The 10,364-nt window shown below is 46.2% G+C and overlaps 1 protein-coding gene across 1 annotated transcript in view; it reads right to left on the reverse strand.

Moving 5' to 3' along the window:
* Positions 1 to 7,942, reverse strand: part of znf536 (zinc finger protein 536) — a 77,586-nt gene extending 69,644 nt beyond the window's left edge. Inside the window, exon 1 of the mRNA XM_068741155.1 lies at positions 5,650 to 7,942. Coding sequence (XP_068597256.1) covers positions 5,650 to 7,942 — 2,293 coding nt within the window. The remainder of the gene's footprint in view (positions 1 to 5,649) is intronic.
* Between the last annotated feature and the right edge of the window lie 2,422 nt (positions 7,943 to 10,364).

The following is a 10,364-nucleotide window of genomic DNA, read 5'->3' on the forward strand; positions in this document are numbered from 1 at the left end:
CGGAGAAGATAGCTTGTTGATGTATTAGGAATATTAATATGCAAACAGCCGACCTGGCGGAGTACGGCAGCCTTCTGTTATGGAAAGATAAATATTGTGTTTTAATTATAAAAACATAAAAAGGAATGGAGAAGACAGAAGAATAGCGAGGAGGTGTGTGTGTGTGTGTGTGTGTGCCGGTTCCAGGAGGAAGGTAAGCTATGTTTTGGCAAAGATTGTGAGTTGAAGAGTGGAAGGCATAATGTGATGCTGTTTACTGTGGAATGTGATGCCCTGTCATCTCTCCTTTTCCCACTCCACTCAGTCGCTCCCTACTGGATTGCCCGTGTCGTTTTTTCATCGCCTCTCCTGCACTCTCTCAACAGTCCACCCCCCAAGTCTGTCTTCATAACCAGGCGGGGAATCCTAACGTGATCATTAAGACATAAAGCAGGCTGATAAATGTTTCATAAGGACGAGGCTAGCCACTGATAGCCACCCAGGAATACCGCGGAGCAAACCAAGGCACGCAGCCCTTCCCTCCATCAAACACACTCGCCGGAATAAAATTGGAATTTAAAAATATCTAAAAAGCCTTGGCTAATTCCCTCCATGGGTAATATTTACAAATTGAGTCTGAGCGACTGGGTGGGAGAGAGAGCGAGAGAGAGAGAGGGAGCGTGCTAGAAAGGAGGAGAGAAATCAAATGAACTGTGCAAGAAATAAGAGAAAGAAGAACAGAGAAATAAATTGGCCTTTTATATTGTGCAAGCGTGTACAAAAATACTAAGTCTGCATTTATCGGCGACATGTCAATCACACAGCACACTGACAATTAGTGCGTTTGAATGGAACTTTTATCATTTAGCAGACACCAGAGTCCTGACCTACTGTACAAAAATACCGCCGAGGGAATGAATGTGCTGCAACACAATGAGCGTCTATTTAAGTTTGGTGACACATAAAAAATGCAGATATGACAGGCCAGACTCCTTCAAATGAGTGGGGGGTAGAAGGCTGAGGTTTTATAACCATAGAGTTCTCTGATTATAGAGAGGAGAAGAATAGTGCGAGGGGGGGGCGCAGCCGAGGAACGGATGTCAATTACAAAGGAGAAGTAATTTATGCAGAAGGGAGAAAAAACGAGAGCCATATTTCATTATTTCTTAAGGCATTTAGTTCCACGCTCATTTTAACGGTGCAGGAGGCACCAGGGCTGGCCTCGCCTCGCGGTGGGGGCTGCGCCGTGCCGGATCTGTTGCTCACTCCACAGGTGATCTCCTTAGAAACCAGATGCTGAAAGTGGCTGACTGGCCATTTTCAGTTTCTGATGCTCAGTCATCTTTTTTTTTTTTTTTTCGATATGGGCCTGTGCATTTGGCTTAATCATCTTCTTCACAGACACAAGAAGGGCCCAGATTAATCCACTCAGAGGAGGAGGAACAAATCCGGCCCAGCCTCATTCACACGATCCATTTTAACAAAGGTCCCACAAACGCAGCCGCCTGTCACTTAGGGTTGGTTTGAGTCAAAACACTGCTTAGAGATATGCAGCATGACATTTAATAATCTACCCACTTATCTGGAACCCATTATCTTTTCTGGGACGGCTGACAGTGGGCATGAGGCGGGCCACATTCTGGACAGGTCACCGGTCCCTGTAATACACGCCACGCTGTCAGACTGAGGCGAGAAGCTGGAAGACACTGGTATTGATCAGTAACCAGCGAGTGGATCGAGCTAAGGGGCAGCGACTGATGATTTCTGCACTGATCCCGCTGCATGAACGGCCGGAGCTCGAGTTTCCACCAAGCGAACGGAGCAAAGCAAACTTTATCTGGACTGTCAATATAGTTTATAGCGTCCACTCTATCCCGGGTGTGGACCTGTGAGTGTGTGTGTGTGTGTGTGTGTGTGTGTGTGAGTGTGTGTGTGTGTGTGTGTGTGTGTGAGTGTGTGAGCACCACTCTGGCCTGCGAGCCCAAGAATACTCCCAGACATCAGTACTGGGAGTATTCTTGCACTACTTACCTGCTATTGTCAAAGAGGATGTGTGTCCTGAAAGACCAAGCTGTCCCCCAGTCAGTCCAGTCTAACGCTGTTGTTTGTAGCACGACTCCAGCAGAGGAGCGCTGGTCAGGTTTAGGTTCTGTCCACACTGTAATTAATGCAAACCAGTAGAGTGTCTGGTTCTCGAGGCCTCGATGGGACTTGAGTTGGTCTCAGTGCGTTCTCTTGTGAACACACACTTCTGAAAGAACCAGGAAGCACCAGCTGGATGAACTGGACCGAACCTGTGATTCTTCTGCCATTCGTCTATTCAGGAATTGCCTGGATCTGAGTTTATATTCCAATCAGATTGTCAATAATAAAGGTCTTTAAATACACTTTCTCTTAATATAGCCAGTATGGCTATATTAACAATAGCTGACAACAGCTCACTGTTTTGTGTTTGTCATCATGCATATTCAAAGTTGTCTGGATTTTGTTCAGCACCACTTTATTCATGTTAATGACATAGTAATTACACTGTAACAGTTTGTCCGCATGTGTAATTACGCCCCCATTATTTAGTCGCAATTAGATGAATATCCTTGCTTTATAACCTAAGGCACCAAGTTGGCAAATCCAATTTCAATTTGTATGGAAGGAGCATTTTGCCTGCTTGTCTGAGCCGCGGTAAAGACCAGGGATATGCAGGCTAATCCTTGCCATGTAAAAACGCTGCTTCTCTTTAAAAGAAATAAAACATAACGTAGGCACGGGGGATTCTCTGCAGAGAGAGAGAGAAAGAAAGAGAAAGAGAGCGCCAGAGGGAGCGTAGAACCAGCAGCCAAGAGGTGGGAGTGGGCTTAGGCTTATTGGGAAGGTTACGGAGGTGCATGTAAGGAGGACTCCTGCTGCTTCGGGCGGGAAATAATGTGTTTTACATTCAGTTACACGTTGGCTGCGACATGCGGAGACGCTACCCTGTATAATGAGGACTTCCAATGGTGGCGCACGAAAGCTGGCAAAGATTCAACAGCGTCAAAAGCAGCAGTCACACGGGGCGATGCGCTCTCACATCAAGCCCACCTGTAGCTGAACGCTGCTAACATTAACGCTACGTTATCGAGATCCGTCTGCAGCAAGCAAGAATAAATAGTGGCGAGAAAGTGAAATTGGTTCGAAGAAAAGAACAAATAGAAAAGCGATTCTGGTGCGCACTGATGCAGCGACCTCCGCTGCAACAGAATAGAGACCGTTAGACTCAAGGTCAGTGGCTGAGCTGTACGCTAATGGGGTGCATCTCGAAAGGACGTCGCTGGCAGGCCTTTGTTTTCTGCTCCCATTTTCACTCGCTGATTTTAAACAAGTGCTCGCTCAAAGACAAAAGCTGACCTCCTTTCACAGTTGAGGTGTTATTTTTGATTACTGTAATTTAAGTAACTCATAAGTGCTGCTGGTAGACGGTGGGCCGGAGGCTCACACGTCCACGGCTGCACAGTGGGTAGCGCCCGAGCGAACACTCAGAGAGCCGAATGCTAGAAAACGTGAGACACTGAAGCGATGAGATGGTCTCATCTCGTTCATAACAGAAGAGAGCGATGTGCACACGCACTGCAACGCAACCACGCGCCATCAACTGCAGAAGAGAAGCATGCCGCCGCTCTACATGAACATTCACACGTGTGTTTAAGCTTCTAATTTGAGAGTCCTAGAGCTCAAAATGCAAATCACTTTTTTAGGATTTTTTTTGAAAGAAAGGCAAATTTCACGGTACGTGAATTAGAAAATCAGTAAGTAGCTCCACCAGCATGTGAAGCATTGTTAAACATCTTTTCCACATTTGCTATGCTCCCATACCTGCAGTCCGACCCCCCCCCATGCTGTCCCTCAAAGCTTTACAGCAGCAGTGTGGGGTCAGCCTTTCGGATTACAACGGCAGATTGATCAAGCTTGAACGCTGCCGGAGCAGCAACCAATAGGGCTGATCGTTTGGCAAAAAGCGAAACCGAGATAAGACAAATAGCAGAAAGGGTGACGTTCAAGCCTCGCAAGAAACAGAAACCTTATATTGTTGTTCAAAGTTGCTGATTATCTACTTGAATTAAATGTTGTATTGATACTTGCTTTTAATCAAACCCTCCTCTCTTTTCCTGATGGCCTGGGGGGATTAATTTACCACTCAAGTAAATTAAACGCACTTCTTTGTGCTTTTATTTAGCATTTGCTGGCGAATGATATTTGTATTATTCAGCCATTATTATTACTGTCTTTTGCTTTTCTTTTTTTTTGCAGACCAAACACTGGACGTCGATACAGTTCTTGTGAAATTGTTGAAACGGCAAAAGCTGAACCCATCAGATTTTAGCGGTTAAGTCAAAGGAGACAAGACACAAAAAGAGAGAGAGAGAGAGAGAGAAACTTCCAGCATTAAAATTCATAAGATAATTACATCGGCTACACCCCCACCCTGTTGAGAAAGTGTTATGTTTAATAGTCTCTATAAAGAAAATAGGTTTTTATCTCACTCTCATTTTCATTAATTCCTAATTGGGGTGGGGGGTTGTCTGTTATTATTTCTTAGATTAAAATAAACATAGCCTGTCCCATGTTCAAACCCATCACACTACACGGGCACGATAAGGACTTCATGCCTCTGTGAATAAATAAACAATTCCATCTCCACTGGTGGAATTAAGTTGCTTAGAGCCTTAAGCTAAACCACTTTGATTTATATTTCCATTTATTTATATATTTATCAAAAAGCACATCCTCGCTTTTGGAAATGAAGTTCACCGTTTTCTGACCTGCTTTATATGTATATCTTTAATTAGTGTCTTGTTTTGCTTAAACCGACTGATTACCGCGTCGTCGTGACCTAATTATGGGATGTGCTTCTTAACAGCAGCGTCGGGCCCTGAGGAGCAAGTGAAAGTTACCTTTAAAACTTGTGTAATCATTAGCTATGAGCCTCCCTTAATCCCACTAGATTTACACTTATCTAGCCGTGGCCGGCCTGTGTTTACTGGGGAGGAGGGGGGGGGGGGGGCAGATTGTCTGCAACAATTTTATTAAAGACATTTAATAATCACTGTGGTTAAAGCAAGTTCAACCTCTGCTTCCTGTCTTTACTCGTATTCCACGGGGATTTAGACTCCAATCCGGAAACATGAAAGCAATCGTGCACGTCTCTTCCTGGATTGTGTTCTCTGGAGTCTTTTGTGTGGCCTAATATGGACGGCATTAACAATACCGTTGTGTCAGTAAGTATATATATATTCAATATGTGCATTTAAATTTCACAGCAATGATCTGTGTGTGTGAGAGAGAGAGCGGGAGAGAGCGAGAGAGAGCGAGGAGTAAGAGCACCGCGTGAAAGCAAACACTGCGATGGTGAGCAAGTATTTGAAGAAATGCGTTAAATATTTCAGTTATGTGAGGATTGCATTCCTTGTTTGCATCAGTGGGCATTTGGGTTCTTTTCATTTCCTTTTAAAGACTATGGAGTACCACGGAAGGTGATTCTTAGTGGAATGCGACCGTATTGTACTGTGAATTGTGAGGAAGTGGGTTTAGCAGCAATGAAGGGACAACGAAGACAGAATAATTACCACGTCGGTCGGGGGGCAGTTTGTACGCTTAATCCAGAGACGGGCAGAAGAAAGCAAAGATTGTCTCTCTTACCTGATGATGGTGAGGACGGATGTGGGCTGTCATCTTGGTTGCTCCCCGTCTGGGACTGTCCTCCTCCTGTTCCACTCTCTTCTGTCACGTTGGATGATCCAGGAGTGGTGGAGCGGCTAATCGATTGGGACTCAGGGTCACTTGCTGATCCACGGCGTTCATCCAAACCTTGTTGCTGGTACGCGTCATCAACACCTCTTCTGTCTTTCCCATGGACACGCGAATGGACAACCATCTGATGGTAGGTTCTGAAGACCCGTCCACAATCGGGGCATTCTGAAGGCTTGTCCTTCATGCCGGAGAGGCTGGAGAGGCTGTAATCAATGTGTGGGCCCCCCAAGCCAGCCAGAGACCCAGGAGCCTCAGCGTTACTATGGTGAGACACCAAGTCACGGTGGCTGTCAAAGCCTCTTCCGTCTTCCTTCATGGATATCATTGCTCCACTCGCAGCCTTGGAACCTTGCAAGGCCTCCGAGAGTTGCTTCTTCTTGGAGCTATCATTGGAAGCAATCAAGGAGTAGTCTTGTTTATCCTTTGAGAAGGAAGCCAATGCCCCAGCACCACTCATTTCATCGTCCTGCCCAGGGGTTAAATGGTGCTGCTGCTGCTGCTCCTTCGGCATGAAAGCCCGATCCATAGCCATACCACGAGCCATTATCTGCCAGGCTTGGTAGCTGTTGAGGGAGTCCATCTCAGCCACTTTTGCGGCCGCTTGGAGGCGCTCCATGCAGCTCGATTTGAGTGGTGGCACAAGGTTAAGACAACCCAGGAGGGAGCGTTTCTCATTTTCACCCAGCCCATGACCGATGCCTCCTGCCATTGGTCCAAGCAGCTTACCTAACATCTCTTTTTCCTTCATGGCAATTCCTGCTTTTGCCAACATTTGGTGCTGCTCAGTCAGACCCTGTTTGTCAGGTGAAAGGAAGCCTCCCTGAAGACAGGAGATGTATCGGGAATAGAGGTTGGCATGAGCTTCCTGAGCCAGATTACTCATGCTATTGACAGCAGCCATATCTTGCTCACTGGGCTGTGGTGGCTTGTTCTTGATGGCAAGCTTGTTGAGATGCACTTTCATATGGTTCTTGAGGAACCAAGGTTCCTTGAAACGGCGGCCGCAGATTTGGCAGCAGTGTTCAAAGGAGTCCTTGTGCTTGCGCATGTGGCCTTTGAGGAACCAAGCTTGGCTGAACACCTGGCCGCACACATCACATCGGAATTCAGTGGCCGGCTGTGTGCCCCCAGCGCCGCCAGTACCTGGACCCTGTGTGGATTCAGCTGTGATGTGAGCCTTCTCCACATGACTTATCAAGTCTTCTTCATGGGAAGCAGCAAACTCACACAAAGTACATTTGTAGGGTTTGTGGAGTATGCGGATGTGACGGTCCAGTTCTTCACGTTTCTTGAACTTTCCTTTGCAGAAGGTACAGCGGAAGCCTGTAGTTGGGTTGAGGGACTGCTCATCCTGAGTGCCAGCCGGCTTAGGTGAAGAAGAAGGTTGGGAAATTATGTCTGGAGTGGCAAGACCAGAGGTGGGGGGGAGACCACAGGCTGAGCCAAGTTGCTGATGATGAGTGTTCGAGCTGCTATTGAGGCCAAGGTGGGGTGTTGGAGTAGTCTGGAGACTGCCACTGCCTCTCATCTGCTTGTCTCTCAGGATGGCTCTCTCCTCCAGCTCATGTAGCAGCCTGTTCTCCTCTCTGACTCGGCCACGGCCCTTACCGAGATTTCCTAACTTGTGGGTACGGAGATGGATCTTCAAGTTGCCTTTTTGAGCTGCTCGGTGGTCACAGTAGGGGCACTTGAAAGGCTTTTCTCCTGTATGCGTGCGCATGTGCAGTGACAGGATGCTGTTAAAACGGAAGCGCTTGCCACACAATGGACAGGGATACTTCCTATTCTTACGGGCATCGTCTTCAATATCATTCATCTGGGACATGATGCCCAAGTTCTGACCGTTAAGAAACTGCTGCAGGTCAACACGTCCATTCAAGCCGCTGAGCGCACCTGCATCAATGTCTCGGTTGAGCTGATTGGCTAGCAGGGCCATCTGACTGCTGATAGGTTGACTAGCCAGGGCTGCGTGATGGGTCTTCTCATCCAAGGGTGTGGCTGCTTTCTCTTCAGGGATCTGCTGTGGGCGATGTATGTCAGGAAAGGCGTGGCCTAGTTGTGCGGTAAGCTGATGAAGCTTTTGACTTATGGGGTAGCGGCCATTTAGCACTGCACTGCTCAGATGGGTATCAGCATCTGACACCGTTGATGATACACCAAGACACAAACTCGAGTCCTCCATTCTGTAACAGCAGACAAAGAAGGACACCGTTTAAAATAATAGACATTCTAATGTAACAGTATTATTATTTATAAGCTACTGGCTGGTGACGTTTTCATCCTGGAGATCAGAGAATGTTCTAGTCTATTGTTTTCCTTCTTTAAGGGAAGAAAACACTTTGGTGTGTCACCCAGTAAAGGAAAATAAGATGTATCAGTGCCCCGACAGTCATCACCAAGAAATGATGTGGCTCCTGAGAACTTTTTCAAAATATAACACCATTTTGGATGGATTAATTACTCTGTGAACACAGTGAGCAGTATAATTAAGCTACTTGTGCCCACCCTATCAGAATTTCACCAATTACACGCCTTAATGAAACAGAGCAACAGCATTGTTGGGAAGCCACCACAATACTACAATTACGATATTAACAATAGCACTTAAAACCAAGCGGTAAACACAACGCTCTTATCTTGTTGCCACGACACTTGCCTTGGCGCAAAATTCTATTAAAGAGCTGCACAACATTTGATGTAAATCACTTTGCTCTCACTTCTACCCCCCCCCCCCCCAACCCACAGTTCCTCTCTCGGTCACCTCACGCTACCAATACTTCAGTTCTACGACGGCAGTCGGCATTGTTGAAATAATTCCTGCTGTAGGCAAAGATAACTTAGTGGATAAAAACATTACAGGTAAGAGCAACTTCAAGTGTGAAAAACAAGAGGCAGGGAGCATCTTTTTCTTTTTCTGTTTTTCCTACATACCTATTATTACCTACCTATTTTTCCTACCTACAGAATAATGTTGTAGTCTTGGGTCGCTGTGCGGCATAGGCAATAGTCACATAGTCCTAATCAAGGACAGCAACAAGAACAGCATTGGTTTTAATGCAGGCCCATCTGTTCTCCAGATGGGGAGGTATACGCATCTATCTGCGCACTTCCTCTGGCTGCTGCTGGGGTCAAACGCTCAGGAACAACAACCACGGTTCTGCTTTGGTCAACAAAATATGCTATAATATCTCATCAAGCTGATTAGCATGCGGCCTGGTAGCAGTGCTGGTCACCGCGTTGTAGTGCGGGATTTTAATCAGAAAGTCCTTTCATGGAGCGGCGGCTGAAGCTCTGGTAGCAGGTGAGTTCACGTAAACGGGGAAGTGGGATCGTGATGGGCCCGGCTGTTAGAAATGGGCCACGCCCACAGACAAAATGTGCATAGATTTTACAACGTTGGCACGGCGACACTGTCTTCCTCTCAATTGTGCACCATTCCCTTGTTCTCTCATTGACTTGGATCATTAACCCTTTAGTAAACACCAGGGGCGCCTGCTCTTTTACCCACTTGCCCCTGCGACACGCTGTCGGATTATTTTCTTGGGGGTTGCGAATTGGACACTGTGGGCAGTTTTCACTCAAAGGAATGTGACACTTGTGGGTCGCCCTTTGATCGCGCCTTCGTTTTTGAAGCAAGTCGTCGGTATTCAGCAATCTAACGAGCATCCAGTGGAGGCGTCAGCGTAACATCCAGATATGCTGCTGTCAATGTACGGCTGGTTGTGTGCTTATGTTTTCATGAAGAACAATAGAGGATTAGACTTGAATGAAAAATATATGTACAGACTTGTACATTTATTGTGAGAATTATGTCGGGATAAAAAAATGCTGAATGAAACTTGGTCTGAGTGCTTTAAATGGCTTAGGTTTTAAATTGCATTGATGTGACGCCCCAGCTTCTATCACCAGGCATGCTTATTGCACAGCAGACCTTATTTGAATGGGCCCTTTTTACAGAGGCGGCTGCCTGTTGGAATAGAAATCTGCGATTTAAACTGGGCTGATGAGCTGTTGCTCATTTGGAGAGATAGCAGCTTGCCCTTTTCTTCAATTTGATTTCTGCCTTTATCTTTAACATATAACAAAGGCAGATAGACAATAGAATAATGTGAAATGAACTGACGAATCCAGTTTGTGGGTGTGTGTTTTTTTTATAAACGGATCCTGGCTGACGAGCATATGCAAATGAAGCACATTAATATGCTCGCCTTGCTCCCGAGTCATTTTATATTTTTTCCCCTGATTAAAAAGGACATTTCTTATGTGACATCCCCCCTCTGCTGATATGAACACACACATGTGAGGAATTTGAGGGCACACACACCTTTGCCTTTGTCAACAGACAACAATTGGGCATGCATTTGCCCTCTAAACGACCCTAACTCACCTAAGACAGCCCATGTAAAAGACAGCAGCCTTTTTTTATGACATCGTCCCCAACTGCTCCTCTTATAGGTCTCATGCAAAAATCCATCAGATGAAAAGCAGAAAACTATTCTCGGTAGTAATGATGTCACAGCATCACGGCGAGTCGGGATGTTCTTACCTGGTGCAGTGAGGACAGATGCTGTCCCACATTCCGAGCGCGTTATGTGTTCGCTCTG

Source organism: Brachionichthys hirsutus, chromosome 1, assembly GCF_040956055.1.
Source record: "Brachionichthys hirsutus isolate HB-005 chromosome 1, CSIRO-AGI_Bhir_v1, whole genome shotgun sequence".
NCBI classification, from domain to species: domain Eukaryota; kingdom Metazoa; phylum Chordata; class Actinopteri; order Lophiiformes; family Brachionichthyidae; genus Brachionichthys; species Brachionichthys hirsutus.